The sequence below is a fragment of the Pristiophorus japonicus genome, chromosome 8 (assembly GCF_044704955.1).
Source record: "Pristiophorus japonicus isolate sPriJap1 chromosome 8, sPriJap1.hap1, whole genome shotgun sequence".
Taxonomy (NCBI): domain Eukaryota; kingdom Metazoa; phylum Chordata; class Chondrichthyes; family Pristiophoridae; genus Pristiophorus; species Pristiophorus japonicus.
Window position 1 is genome coordinate 208385852 of NC_091984.1, and position 19148 is coordinate 208404999.

The window sequence follows — 19148 nt, forward strand, 5'->3', positions numbered from 1 at the left end:
TACAAGGGAGCGTAAACCACCAGGGAGACTCAACCTGTGATCCCAATAAGACTTTGGGGGGGGGGGGGGGGGAGGTGATGTCATGTATTCAACCAGCATTGTAACCCATGTATAATCTGACTTAAGTTGTACACTGTGAGATCAATGACCACTAGGTGGGAGACACTCCTAACCTGGGCCTTCAGGTATAAAAGGGGAAGCTCCACCCACCATCACTTGGAGTGCTAAGAAATAAAGAACAGGTCACAGACTGACCTCTCAAGCATGGGCCTCATGTGCATTTCTACTGTATAGTAAGGACCTATCATAGGGGGTATAAGATTAAGTTTTCCGATGATACAAAAATAGGCTGTGTGGTTGATAATGAAGAAGAAAGCTGCAGACTGCAGGAGGGTATCAATGAACTGGTCAGGTGGGCGGAACAGTGGCAAATGGAATTCAATCTGGAGAAGTGTGAGGTAATGCATTTGGCGAGGGCTAAGGCAAGGGAATACACATTAAATGGTAGGACACTGAAGTGTAGAGGAACAAAGGGACCTTGGAGTGCAGGCTGAAAGATCCCTGAAAGTAGCAGACCAGGTAGATAAGGTGGTGAAGAAGACATATGGAATACTTGCACATTAAGAGCAGGGAGGTTATGCTTTATATAAAACACTAGTAAGGTCACAGCTAGAGTACTGTGCACAGTTCTGGTTACCTCATTACAGGAAAGACATGATTGCATTAGCGAGGGTACAGAGGAGATTTACAAGGATGTTGCCTGGTCTGGAAAATTTTAGCTGTGAGGAAAGATTGAAATGCTGGGTTTGATTTCCTTGGAACAGAGGAGGCTGAGGCATGACCTTATTGAGGTGTATAAAATTATGAGGGGCCTGGATAGAGTGGATAGGAAGGACCTATTTCCCTTGGCGGAGGGGTCAACAACCAGGAGACATTGATTTATAGTAATTGGTAGAAGGTTTAGGGGAAATTCTTCACCCAGAGGGTGGAGGTGCTCTGGAATTCATTGCCTGAAAGGGTGGTAAAGGCAGAAGCCCTCACCACATTTAAGGGGTGCTCGGATGTGTACTTGAACTGCTGTAACCTGCAGGACTAGGACCAAGAGCTGGAAAGTGGGTTTAGGCCGGATAGCTGTTTGTCGACCGGCACGGACACGATGGGCCGAAATGATATCCTTCCGTGCTGTAAATTTCCACGATTCTATGTTGCTACAGTATTAATCATGGGTAACACACTCACCTCGGAGTCAGGTGGTTGTGGGCTCAAGTCCCACTCCAGGGACTTGAGCGCATAAATCTAGGCCAATGCTCTAGTGTAGTGCTAGAGATTGGAGGTCTTTCAGATGAGACGTTAGTGAAGCCCTGTCTGCATCCTCAGGTGGATATAAAAGATCCCATGGAACTATTTTGAAGAAGAGCAGGGGAGTTATCCCCGGTGTCCTGGCCAATATTTATCCCTCAATCAACATAACAAAAACAGATTATCTGGTCATTATCACATTGTTGTTTGTGGGAGTTTGCGGTGCGCAAGTTGGCTGCTGCGTTTCATAGATTACAAGAGTGACTACACTCCAAGAGTACTTCATTGGCTGCAAAGCGCTTTGAGACGTCTGGTGGTCGTGAAAGGTGTTATATAAATGCAAGTTTTTCTTTAGAATTTTAATAGTTATTAGTTTACTTACTTCAATTAAAACATGTCAATAAGCTTAAAGGTTTCAAATTAAATGGAGACCGGAAATCTTTTAAACTGCTGACTGTACAAGAAATAAATTTGCAATTACAAAAAGTGCAGCATTGTCAGATCACGATATTTTTAAAATAGATTTATGATTCCACTTTTGACACTCCCAGTCTTCAGTGCAAGCTTAAGCTGTACACAATGCACTACATATTTCTGCAGACCGACATTATCCTGCTTGCGATAGGTTTATAATGCCGAAATGGCACTCTCCTTAGATTTGAAAAATAGTAGAACAGAGTCTATGGACAAGAAATCCATAAGCACAAGGCAGGCCCTGCAAGGACATCTCTTCAATCGTGCACAGCACAAGTACTCTTGCAGCAAAGTCTTCAATAACTTTTTACAGATATTGTTCTTTCTATTTAGCTAGATGGTAACTCATGAAATCCAGCACCCAATGAAACTGCCTCAGAATAGGTTGTTGGAAGGCTTCAAGATAATTGTACTACCACCGGGCATGGAATCCGTACTGTCCACTGTTAGCAGAATTCAGTTTAAAACTTCAGATATGCAATGGCTTTCAGTATTTTATTGTGATTTAATTTTCTTGCTTTTCTTTTTTTCAGCTTTAAGTCCGTCGTCATGAGCCTTCCTCTTAGCTGCCAATTTGTTTGTCTGTAGAGGGAGAGAAAAAGGATGCAGGTTGATAGCGTAATAATGGTGTTAAAATATAAGTCTTCAAATATTTAATCATTTAAATAATCCACCACATAAAATGGTAACTTGGGAGGAATAATGGAAGATTTCAATTCATAATCTAGAAAAATTAAGTTGATCTCCTGGGCTGCCACTCCTGACCATAACTTTACAAAACGTTGTGTCAGTTCCCACTTATGCTATTAGGTGGAGTACTTGGAGATAATGTTTCCTGTAATTTTTCTTTTTAGGGGTGCGCAGCCCCTTCACCTAACATTGAAAAAGCCAGGCCCGGACGGCATGCAGCTTAGAAGGAGCGTTGCTTGGAGACTGGCTACTCTCCTATAGAAAAAGCAGCCGTCAGTGTATCTCATCCCAGCGATCAGCTCGGAGTGACATTAGCGGCAACAAAATCTTCAACCTGAAAGCAGCCATATAAAAATCATACTGTGGGGCGGAGGGAGGGGAGAGAATAGAAGAAAAGGAATGTGAATTGAATATAATGATATTGAAAGACTGTTTTATTCCCACTAGTTGAGCCCCTTCTTGTTTAAGAATTCTAGGAATTTCAATTATTTTCAATGGGAATGTGGGCATATGCTTTTTATTTTTTGTTTAATAAATGCATAAAAAAACTTTATACAAAAATAAACTTCAGGTATTGTTACATGAAGGCCAAACAGCATCTAGTAAATATTGTGTATCGTGTTTAACTCTTCAGCTAAAGTACATACAAAGGCTTCCAACGGAATATAAATAGAACATTAGTGTGAAAAGTTGTAACTCAAATTCACTGTTGGAGACTGATAAATCTCTGGTGGTATTTAACTGGCCTGCTCAATAAGGTCACAGTTTTAACTTGCTCCCAATTATTCTGTATGTTAAAACCGTAGCGTGCTCCGGTAGTACACAAGACAGACATTCAAGACTGAAGGAAAATTAGCTGTTCAGCCTCAAGAGGAAGTAGCGCATTCGCATATTAGATCAGTCTTGGTATGAAGCAGCTTCAGCTAAACTGGTCTTTTAAGTTTAGTTTGTGCTCCCTTGTTTTATTGTCGTGTCTACATCTTATAGAGCTCATGACTTAGCTTATCGATACAAATTAATAACTTGTACCGCTATGGGGTTATGGGGAGCGGGCAGGGAAGTGGACCCGAGTCCATGGTCAGATCAGCCATGATCGTATTAAATGGCGGAGCAAGCTCGAGGGGCCGTATGGCCTACTCCTGCTCCTATTTGTTATGTTCTTATGTATAGCTTTATAGGCTCCCCTTCCTCAGTCTTGCAGGTCTTCATGGTCTCACTTTATGCCCTGAATGTGTCCCTTTCACTGGGTGACCAAAACTGGACAATAGCAGACATATTAAAGGATTGAAATTAAAATAAAAATATATAACATTTTATTTAAAAAATCCTCATTGACCCTCAGCACCAAGTAAACTCAATTATCGATTTCTGTGCAACAGTTTCATTCCCAGTGGGATCACGCCCCAAATTTGTATGGAAATAGGAACTAGGCATCAAATTTTAAATAGAACGCTTACCTTTAAGAAAATCCTGAAGATTTATAAAATTACTATACAACTCATTTAAAAAATAAAGTGTGTTCCAAGCACTTCAAACACAGAATCTGGACCCATTTTAGATAATAGAAATAAGAAGAACTGATTGAAACACTAACCTCACGAACTTTTCTCTTCTTGCCAAACATGATTTTATTGTACAAGTACTTCTCCTTTTTCTTCATCATCATGATAGCCAGGCGCTTTTCCTCAGCTTGTTCCCGTTGGGATGCCTGTGCTTTGTTCTCCGTCTTCACGGTCCCTGCAGTTACCTTCACATTCAGCTTCTGTGGAAAACAGCATCAACACTGATTCAGTAACTCAAGGAAAATACCAAATATGTTCAATTTTGGCATTCACAAATAATCAATGCACAGGTCCACACTTTGAAAGATGGTGAAAAGCACAAGTATAATTGCACCAATGTTGCATCCCTTGAACTCCTTTTGTCAGACAACCCTTTTACATTCAAAACTGCAGCCAAAGCAGCGTTTCGCTTGACTTGTAGCAGTTCAGTCTATACTGGGTGTATTTTGACTACACTTATCACAAAGCTGCAACTTAAAAGTCAATCGTTACCTTTTTGCTCCTAGGTGTTTCATACTTTTAGGGAAAAAAAATCTAAATTTCCAGGAAGTACTATATACCTAAATGATATAGGTTAAAATTCTTCAAAATTTAGAGGTTTAGGAGAACGCTCCCCCCACCCCACCCACAGCGAGGAACTCCTTTCTAATTTATCACCTTTTCTGCAATTCATGTGGGTTTCCTCTTGCAGTGTAATTGCGCGTTCTTGATTGGACCACAGAACTGAAGACTGTGGATGTGGGATGTTATATTTCATATTAAGCCAAATATAAAGTCACTGATTTGTCACATTTGAAAGATGAGCTCCACAGGTTGGAGTTTTAAAGAAATCATTATGGCATAACGAAACACTGAATTTTACACAAATAGAAGCAGTTTCTGCTGAAACTCACATTGCGTTTCACCTTCTGAGCCTCCATATTCTTCAGTCTTGCCTCATCTTGTTTTTCGGTTTCATCCATATCATCGTCTGCTTCATCCTCGGACTCTTGGTCCTCTTCATCCTCCTCTTCAGATTGACTTTCATTTTCATCTGTAATAGATGCAACACGAGAAATGCAAGTTTTGTGATATCAGTGATTATTCAGAATAAGTTACATCAATGACCTCCACATTGTTGTTGGAATCGTGTCCTGTCTTCTATGTATGCTCACAAAGGTTGGTTGCTTATTTTTGCTTTTTAAGTAAAGTATGTGTGAAGTCAAGTATCCAGTGGCACTATTAACTTTTGCAGCCACCTCAGGTAAAGTTAAACCCTTCTTAAAAATTCCTTTGTCTTGTTGATTCTAAATCACTGGTTGTACTATCAGGAGTTTAAATTTTACTCACTGTCCTATTTTACAATCTTTTTTTTCTAACCCCCCTTTCATTTCCTCCTAAATTACAACTCTTTCTCTTTTAAGCTAATTAACCCCAATTATTCCTTTCTTGGTTAGCCAAAGCATGACAATAACTGAGCTATTCAGTCAGGAGGAATTGGACACGGAGGTCAGAAAACATAAATTAGGTGGTAATAACTTGCATTTATATAGCGCCTTTAATGTAGGAAAACATCCTAAGGAGCTTCACAGAGGCATAATTAGGCAAACGTGGATGCTGACCCACAAAAGGAGATATTAGGACTGACCAAAAGCTTGGTCAAAGAAGTAGCTGATGAGGAAGGTCAAAAAGGAAGAGAGGTAGGTCGCAGAGTTTAGGGAGGGTATTCTAGAGTGTAAGGTCAGCGCTGAAGGAGTAGAGACTGGGTGTGGGGCAGTTGTATGGCTGCAGGAGTATACAGGGATAAGGAGGAGCAAGGTCATGAAGGGATTTAAACACAAAGCTAAGAATTTTAAAATGGAGACACTGGGGGAGCAGGAGCCAGTGTACGTCAGCAAGGACAGGAATAATTGGTGAGCAGGACTTGATATGTGATAGGATTTGGACAGCAGAATTCTGGATCAGCTGAAGTTTGCAGAGGGTGGAGGAAGGGAGTTTGGCCAGGAGAGCTTTCAAACAGTTGGTTCTGGAGATAACCACGCCATGGATGAGGGTTTCAGCAGCAGATGAGCAGAGACAGGCAATGTTATGGAGATAGAGTCTGTATGATTCCAGTGAAAAAGAAGGGCGGTAAGAGAAGGGATAACCAGCCGTGGATAACCAAGGAAATAAAGGAGAGTATCAAATTAAAAACCAATGCGTATAAGGTGGCCAAGGTTAGTGGGAAACTAGAAGATTGGGAAAATTTTAAAAGACAGCAAAGAATGACTAAGAAAGCAATAAAGGAAAGATAGATTACGAAAGTAAACTTGCGCAAAACATAAAAACAGATAGTAAAAGCTTTTACCGATATATAAAACGGAAAAGAGTGACTAAAGTAAATGTTGGTCCCTTCGAAGATGAGAAGGGGGATTTAATAATGGGAAATGTGGAAATGGCCGAGACCGTAAACAATTATTTTGCTTCGGTCTTCACAGTGGAAGACACAAAAACCAAGCCAAAAATTGCTGGTCACAGGAATGTGGGAAGGGAGGACCTTGAGACAATCAGTGCTGGACAGGCTAATGGGACTCAAGGTAGACAAGTCCCCTGGTCCTGATGAAATGCATCCCAGGGTATTAAAAGAGATGGCAGAAGTTATAGCAGATGCATTCGTTATCATAACTGAGATGGAGGCTGAGCATGCAGTACTAGCTTTGTTGCTCATTAGATATTGGAAACATTACCTAAAGGAGTCTGTGAGAATTAATGCCTGCAAGTGTTACATGAAGTCATCCAAAGCGGGCTATATTATAGGCAAGATGGTTTATCAGATCAGTCAATGTAGAATTTTTTCTCCAATTCACAGTCAGCTGGCACAACCCTCAGGAGATTTTATATTCTGTAAGCTTTTTAAGTTTTAATATAATCTATGACGACTGAGAAGAGTCAGAAACATTTGTGCTTTAAATACTGCATTCCAAAGCTCTGTTTCTATTTTAAGTAGACAAATCAGGTACAGTTAACAGTGCTCGAGATGATACTTGTATTTAGGAATGAACTAAACATAAATTAATGAGTCAACCAGCTTACATGTACTCTCGCCTCTCTGAATGGCCAAGAGTTTGAGTTTCTCTGGTGGAATGTAGTCTCCATCTTTTTCTTCCACAAACGGAGAGAGATGAGGTGGTAATGACACGCCGAGAAAATAATCTTCTACAGGAAGCAGCGTTTTGCCATTAACAGAGTCAAAGATCCACTGGGGCTGGATGTAATACCTGCAAGTAATAAAAAAAAAAGAGCTGATCAATGCTAAATAATTTGCAGCAGTGGACAATGACATATAGATTTTGAGTTAGTTATTGTAATGTATGCACCCAGGTTTGTAGAGCTGTTGCATTGAGTGGCTTAGCCAGTCACGTGATGTTCACAAGACTGAATAAAACCCCAGTCAGTTGAGTCTAGGTCATCTACGATGAGGCATGCAATTGTGAGCCTAGTGGATGAACTGGTATTGTGTTGTGTGATTGTTAATAAACCAATTACAGGTTGAATCACTCTTATCCGGCACCTTTGGGACTTGATCTGTGCCAGATATAGGATTTTGCCGGACGAGGGGAGGCTACAGCACCCAGCAGTCCTCGTTCTGTTGCTGGATGATATACATGAATGCCACACCATGACTGCCTGTTTCAACAAATGACATGAGAAGCAACAGATATAGGAATATAAAGAGGGAGAAAAACTAACTTAATAAATTGCTTAATAGTTAAAAGCTGTTGATGGGACCCAGTCATATTGTCATGACACTCTGCTCATTACATGGATAGGCAAGCAGATGGTATTCTGGTTATATTTTTCTTCATTTTCTCATACCACAAGCCAGAACCTATTAGTCAAAATTTAGAAATTGCAGGCGCTTCACACGTCAATCTACCGATTTAAATTACCCCGCAGATCCAAGGAAAATAACAATTTATACTGAAGGATCAGCACGAGTACAAGAAGTGTGGTCTGCATTACAATTTAAACTGAAAGATTAAATCTCAGTTAAAACAATGGGTAAAACTGTTCAAAGATATCGTAATAAATACTTTCTAATCAAGTTCTGCTTCACCAGTCCATGGATAAAGACCCAAAGCCAGCATTATTTATCTTTGGGGGGTTGGGGGGAAAAGAGGGGAGAGGGAACAAAGGAACCTTTTCTTAACTTGGCAGAGCAGGCAGCATGCATCCAATGTCTTAGTTCTGTGACTGGCTTCTAGGAATGCAAAGATGGAACAGGTTACCATGCCCTGTCGCTGGAAAGTGAAACAATGTGCCATGATAAGGAACTATTTTTGTTTCAGATTTCCATCACCTGCAGTATTTTGTACTTTGTTTCATGAACCAGACACCCATGGTATGTGGAGGACGCACGATGAAACATTCACTTCCATTAAACCCGGAAGAGAAGATTTGCCACTGGTGCCAAAAAGTAACATACTCACTGAACCAAACCGAAAAACGTACCTGTTGATAAACTGTTTATCAAGATTTGGCCTATCCACTACCTGGTGAGTAATGGTTTCATCTGTAACAAGATAAGCAGCACCTATACAAAGTGACTTATCCCATGATACCTGGCCTCCAAAACACCTAAATAAGCAATTGGTAAAAAAAAACAAGTTGGTTAAATATTTAGTAAAGTTTTTTTTCTAAAGCAGAGTTTTCTTGAGCAACAAACAAGTACGAGAGAGAGAGAGAGAGAGAGAGAGAGAAGAGAGAAATGCCAAGCACAATTCCCATTCTACGATGCTATCCAGTCACCCCTGCTGCAAATTATGCATGTGTGAATATTAAGTTAAAAACAGGATTGGGCTTGGTTACGATGCGCTATATAATCAAATGACCCGTCAACACTCAGAGTCTGGACACACGTATGAAAATGGCCAGAATGAGGAACTGTACCTTAGCAAAATTCAAAACGGGAGGACAAAAAAAAAGGGCAATAGTATTTAAATTGGTAAAAAGTGACATTTAATCTCTGCAGACATCAATGTCAATGATTCAGCAAGTTTATCAGACAAATCGTGGAGCCCTACAAACCAGGAAGATACCAGGTTTGATGCCTCAGCTGCTGTAGCCTCAGTGCACAAAGTGGAGCGGAGAGGTGACAAAAAGTCAGCTGGGGTTCCCACTCAGCATCGTTATCCAGCAACACAGGTGAAAGAGAACAGGATTGGGTTTGGCCCCATGGTCCATGTGAGATTGGGGCTCCCAAGTGAATAACGGTCACCTGTGTGAGGTACCAGTGAGTGCACAGCACTTGTCGAAGTGAACCCGAGCAAGGTGTCGATGGGTGGGGTGTAAGGGATAAAAACATTGTTTACCCATAACACAACCTGGCGTACATACCTTATGACAAATGCCAGTGATTCACGTGGTACTTCTCGGTTCAAGAAAAACTTCATCCCTTCAAACAACTTCTTCTGTTTTTCTAATATTTGTTGCTCTTTTTGCCGCTCTTCAAGCAACTCTGCATTTTCCTGAATAAATTATAGAAGTTACCCTAGGGTACCTTATTTATTTTGCTGCTGAGGATAACCTCTTAACGCACAAGTAACCGTCTCAAACAAGTTGTGTATGTAACACAGTAAATACTCTGAGCATACCAGATATACAGCGTTAAAATTTTAAGTATTAACTTAAGTTTTTATATTTAAAACATCAAAGAGCTTATTCAGATACCATAAAGCCAGTGTGGGCAGCAAAATATCCCTTTCTATTTCACGTAACACATTTATGGTACAAATCATTAACCTATTGCCCAACTAATTTTGAAAACAGTATTTCACCTTCTGGTCTTAACATATCAACTAGGCAGCAAAATCTAACATTTACTTTGCATTATTATTCAGGCAGTTACTGTTATGAGGGAAAGGAGCATTAATAGAATAGTAAAGGAAGGTTAAACACATGCTGAGAAAAAAGATTGTTTTAATAAACAATCAGGTTCATGCACAGAAACAAACTAAAAGGTGGGTGCTCATAAAAATCATCTTGGAAAAGAGGCTAATCAAGGTGGTTTTGTAAATCATTCAAAATGTCAAAAGGTCACAAAGGACATGCAAATTGTATCCAGCAATAAAAAGGAAATTTTTTGTTTTTAAAAGTACTATTTTTGGAGTTGGCCTGCTTGTTTGTGTACTTTTCATATTGTGCTGTTATGCTTAGGGGAAATTAAACAGTATTTTTTATTTTTCTTGAACTATCCCTTCCTTCTCTCCTGAAGGGTGACTTCTTGCTCCGGTTAGCTGAGCGGCTGCTATTCACGTGCAACTCTCAACAGCAAGCATCAACTGACCAGGTGGGTGTAAGCCCACACATTTCAAAAATCTCCATTCTACGTCTTAAATTAAGTTTTCCTTTCATTTGCACTTCCAATCTCTCTTGGGAAGGAAAAATTCAAGCAGTTTTGTCATGAATCTATAGTATTTAATGCAGCTAAAAGTCAGCAGTGTTCTCTTAATTAAATTCAGGAGCCATGCAATCTAACAGAACTGATGAAAAGCGAGAAGGGGAAAGATTCAATTGGAATAACTTCAAACTGATTGATTGAATTTTGTATTCATTGCACGGTTACATACCTATTTTATAGCTAATATAGCATTTTACTCTTTCAGCAGGCAACTGGTACACTCGGCAAGGATGCATGCTGGTAAATTAGAGCGACAGTGAGAATCGCTGTTGGGTGATGGGTCTACAACATCAAAAAAGCAATGACCCTAGATTGTCCATGTTGTATGTCACCTACACAATAGTGACAATTAGCCCTGCTGATATAAATATATTTTCTGTCTGTAGATCATCATCATAGGCAGTCCCTCGGAATCGAGGAAGATTTGTTTCCACTCTTAGCATGAGTTCTTAGGTGGCTGTACAGTCCAATACGAGAACCACATTCTCTGTCACAGGTGGGACAGATAGTCGTTGAGGGAAAGGTGGGCAAAGGAATCTGAGCTACAACTACAGAATTGATGGACAGTTCTTGCGGTCATCCAACGCGCAGTTCTGCCGGCACCAAGCTGCCCAATTTTCCTTTCCTCAGATGAAAATATGAAGAAGCTGCAGTCAAACCAACCAACTATAAGAATATTGAAAATTGAAGTCGAGCACCAAAGGAAAGAAGGTCTCCTTCTCACTGAAAAACATACTGCTCAATAATGGTGAGCAATACAATTTAAAACTTACTCCATCCGCAGGGAATTCATCTGGTGCCCCATCATCCTCTTCATTTGAAGATACCACACGAGCTAAACTTGCACCCAAGGCAGCCAATTTCTACAAAAGATCATAACATTCAAATCAGCACAGTGAATAACGGGAAAACTTATTTTTTAATAAAAGGTTAGGCCTCAGTTAGGATTGCCACTTACCTCCATATAACTTTCCGAGTCCATTGCATACTTCTCTTCATCCTCTTGCTTCAGCACACTGTCTTCTGGCTTGTTTTCAAGCTGAAAAATTTTCAGTTTGGTTAATTATGTTAAACATATAAAAGGATATGAATCCTTCAGACTTTTCTGACCACAAATCTTTCACGAATCGTAGAATCACAATGTTAGATACAACATGGATCAGTCTGTAAAATACTATACATTACATGACTAAAATACAAACACATAATACAGTAAAACAATTAACTATCACAAAGAAAGCAACTTATTGTTTTATGGGCAAATTCTACAACTAAAAGTGGATACTGTTGCATACACAAACTAGCCACATTTATGGGATATCTATAGGGCAGTGAAAATATGACAAGTACCTACCAACATATATGGAACAGATAACCTTCTCTAATCATAAAGATGTGAGATAGTTTTGTAGCTCTCAACTTTTTGGATCTTTCTCCAGTTTGTAAACATTAGCTCAACATTGTATTTCAATGGTTTGAGTTCCATTTGCATAATTTTGGACTGCAGTGATTACTTTCCCAAACTGAGATAGTGTTTTTATATTTTGATTCATCAGATTGGATTTATTTTCCTCCGTGACTTTTGCTCATTTAATCTGACCATTAAATATTTTGAATTCAAATAAGTTTAAATTTATCAAACTTTTACACTGGATTCAGGTAGTCCATAAATTATAGATGAATGATTTTGGAACTATGGAAACTATGTAATTAAATTAAGTTCTTTCCAGTATTTTGGATCAAAACCACTTTAGCTGGCATGTAAACTGGATATCAATTTCTCCAAAGATGGTATTTTAAAGAAATAAATCTCATGAAAGGTTCTGCCGTTAATGTTTGCTCAAATAACTATAAATCAGTTCTGAATTTTTAAGAAAAACACCAAACAGCCTGTGGTCAGATTAGCAAATATCAGCAAGGGAATATTATTAACTTAATTTATGAATGTGGACGGCTCAAAACTGAAAAGGTCACAAATACAAATGAAACACGAACATTTTGTATAAGGAGTGGAATGTGCATACATCCAACAATAAGAGCGGCAAGGGGGCTGATAGAAATGAATCATGTTCCAACAGAACAGTATTTGCATGTGCTATCTAACTGCCTGATCTGGTTTAGTAAAAGTGCTTTGTTTTCACATTGAGCTGATTGCGCCAAAGGGTCGTTTCACAAAGCAGCAGAACGCTGCTTCGTGCTCAAGATTCCCCACATGGCAGGTTATTGAAACTTGCTGTGCAGATGGGGATGTTTCTGACAACGTATCAAGCAATTTCCCATAGGGCGAGTTCCTCTCTGCCCAGACCACACTATTCAGTTGTCCACCAACAGCCAACTTAAGGATAGTGCTGGATGATTGCCCAGCAGCTTTCTCAAGGTGTGGAATACTACGTGGACCTGGTAAACATTCAGACTATAATTAACATTCCAAAAGGGTTTATTCTGGAAAAGGGGTTAATGTTAGAAAAACACAGTCACACCATGTACTTTTATCAGCTCGAGGGGACCTAGTCCAGCACTAAATACCATGGCAGGTTCATTATGAGCAGTATAGTAAATGGATAGCCATTCCACGTGTGAAAGGTAGCACTCGGGGTGGGGGGGGGGGGGGGGGGGCTTTGTAACTAACTAGATCAAAGATTTATTGACCTATTAAAACTCCCTCAATTCTATCCGAGTGAACAATTTAATTTTTTATTATTTTACGATAGCTGAGAAATTCACTCAAGATGGAGCATTACTATCATGGGCTTCAAAGTATTGAAACAAACAGAATAAAAGTACTTTGTACTCTTGGTGATGCACAACAATTTAATAACAGAAGTTTGTGCAGAGCGTTTAACATTTCAGCTGTCAAAAAAGACAGCAGAGAATATACAGTGCATGAAAATTTGAAGAGGGAAAACTGGTTCATGTATAATCTGAGCCAGGTCGTTCACAAACTGCATAACAAATCCTACAAACCTGAAGTTTCAAATGATCTCAGGTACACTTTCGAAGATGCTAAATTTAATGAATGAAAATGTAATCTACCTTTGGAGGATAAAGAAGATTGAGGCTCTGGTAGAGTCTGAAATTGACAAATCCTAGAATGGTTGTGAAAAACTCTGTGAAGGTAGCCATCACTCTGTAGTCCACATCTGTTGGATGCTAGAAACACATACAGAATTTGAGAGCTTGAGTTAAGAGCCTTAATTAAGCTACAAGAACAAACATTATGAAATCATTTCCAGGATGAAAATGCTGTTTAAAAAAAAAATGTACAGCTTTAAACTGGACAACCCAGAAAGCTTTTAAAACCAAATAGAAATATCTGTTTTGAACACAATAATAGTTTATTTGAGATCACCTGGGAACAAAGCAACAGCACAAAATCTGAAGTGAAAAGGGATTTTCTTTACTAGTTAAGCTGTGTGTTATTCGGACAATATAATGAATCAAGAATAGACAGAAAGTAAAAGGAAAAGGAGGTGGGGTAGTGTTGCTGGCTAAAGAGGAAATTAAAGCATTAGTAAGGAAGGACATTAGCTTGGATGATGTGGAATTTGTATGGGTGGAGCTACGGAATACCAAAGGGCAGAAAACGCTAGTGGGAGTTGTGTACAGACCACCAAACAGTAGTAGTGAGGTTGGGGACAACATCGAACAAGAAATTAGGGATGCATGTGAGAATGTGAGAAAGTATTGAGGAATGTTGAAAGAATGTGAAATAAGTATAAGGGATTGAACATAATAAAATGCCATGTGTCCACAGACTTTGGTCACCAGTTGGGGTGCTAAGTCAGCGTGAATCAGCTAAAATGTGGTGCAGATAACAGGATAAGAACGGCGTAGCAGAACCAGATGGTACAGTACCGATATATTGTGAACATAGTCTCGAGTGTAGAGGGGAGGAAACTAAAGTGAGGCGGGCTGTGTCTGCCGAACCGTGTGCAGCAGAAAAGCCCTATTGGCTCAGAATGAAGAACAGAGAGACAGGGATTGGGCAAGCTGAGTGTCAGTTAACTGTGTATTGTCTGGAAAATGTATAACTACTGTATGTTTGTACTATCTTTTGGCTTGTCTTGCGAGGGATAACTGACTCCCGGAGAGTCGGAACTCCCTGGTGAAGACAAGCCAGCATCGATGTTGCATTAATAAAGTATAACTCAGAGTAACTTGGTGTTCGTGTCAGTGTTTTCGCCGAGACAGATTGAGGGAAAAGAATCCGTATCAACACATGCAATAAAGGTACAGCAGTCATCATGGGTGACTTTAATCTACATATAGATTGGGCTAAACAAACTGGTAGCAATACAGTGGAGGAGGATTTCCTGGAGTGTATTAGGGATGGTTTTCTAGACCAATATGTCGAGGAACCAACAAGAAGGCTGGCCATCCTAGACTGGGTGATGCCTAATGAGAAAGGACTAATTAGCAATCTTGTTGTGTGAGGCTCCTTGGGGAAGGGTGAACATAATATGGTAGAATTCTTTATTAAGATGGAGAGTAACAGTTAATTCAGAGACTAGGGTCCTGAACTTAAGGAAAGGTAACTTCGATGGTATGAGACGTGAATTGGCTAGAATGGACTGGCAAATGATACTTAAAGGGTTGACGGTGGATAGGCAATGGCAAACATTTAAAGATCACATAGATGAACTTCAACAATTGTACATCCCTGTCTGGAGTAAAAATAAAACAGGGAAGGTGGCTCAACCACCTTCAAGGGAAATTAAGGATAGTGTTAAATCCAAGGAAGAGGCATATAAATTGGCCAGAAAAAGCAGAAAACCTGAGGACTGGGAGAAATTTAGAATTCAGCAGAGGAGGACAAAGGGTTTAATTAGGAGGGGGAAAATAGAATATGAGAGGAAGCTTGCCGGGAACATAACTGACCGCAAAAGCTTCTATAGATATGTGAAGAGGAAAAGATTAGTGAAGACAAACGTAGGTCCCTTGCAGTCAGATTCAGGTGAATTTATAATGGAGAACAAAGAAATGGCAGACCAGTTGAACAAATACTTCGGTTCTGCCTTTTGGAGGAAGACACAAATAACCTTCCAGAAGTACTAGGGGTCCGAGGGTCTAGTGAGAAGGAGGAACTGAAGGATATCCTTATTAGACGGGGAGTTGCGTTAGGGAAATTGATGGGATTGAAGGCCGATAAATCCCCAGGGCCCGATAGTCTGCATCCCAGAGTACTTAAGGAAATTGCCCTAGAAATAGTGGATGCATTGGTGATCATTTTCCAACAGTCTATCAACTCTGGATCAGTTCCTATGGACTGGAGGGTAGCGAATGTAACACCACTTTTTAAAAAAAGGAGGGAGAGAGGAAACAGCTAATTATAACCCACAGCGAAGGTTCACCAGACTGATTCCCGGGATGGTTGGACTGACATATGAGGAGAGACTGGATCGACTGGGCCTGTATTCACTGGAGTTTAAAAGGATGAGAGGGGATCTCATAGAAACATATAAAATTCTGATGGGACTGGACAGGTTAGATGCAGGAAGAATGTTCCCAATATTGGGGAAGTCCAGATGCAGGAGACACAGTCTAAGGATAAGGGGGAAGCTATTTAGGACTGAAATGAGGAGAAACCTCTGCACTCCGAGAGTTGTTAACCCGTGAAATTCCATACCGCAGAGAGTTGTTGATGCCAGTTCATTGAATATATTCAAGAGAGAGTTAGATATGGCCCTTACGGCTAAAGAGATCAAGGGGTATGGAGAGAAAGCAGGAAAGGGGTGCTGAGGTGAACGATCAGCCATGATCTTATCGAATGGTGGTGCAGGCTCGAAGGACTGAATGGCCTATTCCTGCACCTATTTTCTATGTTTCTAATACCAACTTTAGATGGAATACATCCAAAGCACAAGGATGACTTTGTTGTAAACCACGCTGGATCATATATTCAGATACCAAAATAAGTCACATTTTAGACAAGTAGGTAAATCAAAAAGGACAGAGACGTTAACAGTTTTCCATATACTGGTAGGTCAGAATAAACCAACTGAACATATTCAGATGCATCACTATTTATGTTTAAAAAGCCAAATGCATTGAAAAACATTGTACATAACAATCTTTCAGATTGCTGCCATGTGCTTGAATTAAAAATAATTCTGCTTATAACTAGGAGAGACCAATTTCTGATTGAATTAGTGTGCTAATTAGGATGAGGGAATAGAACACTGCCATTTCAGGCATCCGGTGTCAATATCAAATCTTTCCAAGTAATTTACAGCTCAACTAGATGCAGACTAAAGCTCCCTCTACTCTGCCTCAACCACTATCACAGGAAAGCACCCTCATTGTACCAAGGAGGATTCTCCCACTTGCCACGCTTAACCATCCTTTTGGCCTGAATGAAATGGCCAACTCATCACAAAAATGTTTTTTTTTTGCTACAAGTCCACACACATTAGGAACGGGAGTCAAGCTGGACAAAGTCAATTTCCACAGGAGCCTTGAAGTCAAGAGAGACATTTATCCCATCAGCCGAGATTTTAAGCAAAGGCAGGTATGCCGAGCCATCGCATTATCCAGTCCCTCAGAATAACTTCTCAAATGGTAAATTATCAACGATCAGCCCCACAGTCAGCAGTATACACTGCAAATAAACACAGATTATTGCAAAGTTGACCCTGCAGCTGCAAAAGGCTGTTTTGTGTAAAGTCACCTGTTTTTGAAGATCTTGTACTCAATAAACGTGAAGAACAATTCTGAACAGTAACCACAAGGTACAAATAGTTTGAACTATTAGCTCTGTTGTTTATGGCTGTTGAGCATTTTCTGGTTTATTCTTTTACCTGATTCATTTGGCTATTGGAAAAAGCTTTGCCAGACAAGAATACAATCCAAGATTTATGACAGTACAATTCTTTGAAAGTAATTATCAAAGGAATGCAAAAGATCACCTCCATCTCAAAGACATTGTTGGAGAACAAAACGTTTCACTTTCAAATCTGGTTGCTGCAAACGTTTGCTGCTATCTATGGTGTGTTTTAATAAAGCTATATTCACAAAGAGGCAAGGCCAGAAATTTATAAACGCCTATCAATCTGCAAACTTCCCTCGCCAACAGCAACAAAACAGACATCAGGGCCTACTTGAATGATTTCTTTAGTCAGTACTGAGCAGTGGCAGATGAGCATCTAAACAGCAGAGCTGCACTCCCGGCCCCAGTCTACCAGTGAGCAATACCACAAGATTAGCTCTTACCGCTATAAAAATGTATTCCAACAAATCCATCCAGTACTATTTTGCAGCTTCGCAATTATTATAAACACTTCATTTAGTAATAAGTACCATTATCCTTAGATTTTGTCTGGCGCCAACATATTTGGCACTATTTAACAATCTCAAACCTGGCTGCTGCAAACAGCTGCTGTAACGTGTGAGCTTTCAGCAGGGGATTTTTTTCTTCAATGATCGCAAAATCAGGATAGATTTGTGAGGCACATGGCCAACCGTGCTCCTTCATGCTTCAGAACTCCTAGGCTTGCAATGAGATATATACCTCTGGCCCACATGAGAGATCCAGAACCAGGCTGAGCGATTGGTGACCGAAAGGGAAAGCAGCTCCAGGGTGGGAGTGCTCCAGCCCAACATTCAGCAACCAGGAGGCAGAGGCAGCTTTATGGCAGGCAAACCTCTATCGAAACATGGGGATCGTGATTAAGCATTTGGCGATGCACAGGTCTAGCATAGTTTAGTGCTACAGAATCAGCGAGGGGTAATGGTGAAATAAAGGCAAGTATGTAGACAGTGCAGACCAATCCCCTAAATAAAAGCATATTATCCCCATTTCTGTAAAGTACTAATCATTCTACTGGACTTCAGTTTGGTAGAAGGGGACTACCATCCCCATCATTAGCTAGGCTGCCAGAAACAGACTGCTCATTTTTGGAACAGCAGTGCCACCAAGGTTAAGAAATATCACATGATTTAACATATAGGACCATTTGAACAATGAATAGAAGGAATTACAAAGTTCTTTGTTCATCCACCACCAGGGCACAAAGGAGGCTTTATTGATAGAGGCCAGCTGCAGTGCCCCATACCAATGTTACAAGGGATCCTTTTCAGTTATATGAAGGCTTTTAAAATATTAAAAAACGCCCACAGTATTGCAGTTGGCTAAACGAACGACAGACAAGTAGTGGTCTGAGCCCAGTAGCTGTCCAACACGCTGAGGAATGCAACACAAGAATTTATTTTCCCAGTAGTTTGGGCAAAGAATTCATTGAAATTAAAACCTGGTCATGCCACTCGTGCAGCAGTTCCTGGTTTAACTGCGAAATCCCTGCATGTTGGCCTACTAGAGAGAGATGTTAAACCGTACATAGGTTTCCAATACAATTCTTTAAAAAATAATAATTTTGATCAATTGTATTACAATTTTTTCCAAAACCACCTCAAGACAACTTTATGAAATTGCTCATATTGTGATGGTCAACCAAGGATCCTAGATTCTTATCAAAAAGACTGGAGTAATTAAGAATTAATGTTTAAACTAAATTTGGGTCATTTATGAGATTAGTATTGAGCTGGAGAGATTATTGAAGTGCGATGGGCTAATACAGTGTGGTGTTTAACCAGAGAAAAGTCAGCCTTGACATACCAGCTGCAGACAAAGATAGAGAGGTGAGAAATCAAGGGGTGACGTCAGATTACGGGGAGGAGCAGAGTCAGCGGCAGTCCGGGGGTCAGCAGCC

At 40.1% G+C, this 19148-nt stretch overlaps 1 protein-coding gene across 1 annotated transcript in view; it reads right to left on the reverse strand.

Moving 5' to 3' along the window:
• Positions 1-1807: 1807 nt before the first annotated feature.
• Positions 1808-19148, reverse strand: part of pes (pescadillo) — a 45520-nt gene continuing 28179 nt past the window's right edge. The window contains exons 7-15 of the mRNA XM_070887888.1: positions 13477-13593; positions 11402-11482; positions 11217-11306; positions 9381-9511; positions 8496-8621; positions 7077-7261; positions 4919-5058; positions 4058-4225; positions 1808-2355 (exon numbers count right to left, since the gene is read on the reverse strand). Coding sequence (XP_070743989.1) covers positions 2269-2355; positions 4058-4225; positions 4919-5058; positions 7077-7261; positions 8496-8621; positions 9381-9511; positions 11217-11306; positions 11402-11482; positions 13477-13593 — 1125 coding nt within the window. The 3' untranslated portion in view covers positions 1808-2268. The remainder of the gene's footprint in view (positions 2356-4057; positions 4226-4918; positions 5059-7076; positions 7262-8495; positions 8622-9380; positions 9512-11216; positions 11307-11401; positions 11483-13476; positions 13594-19148) is intronic.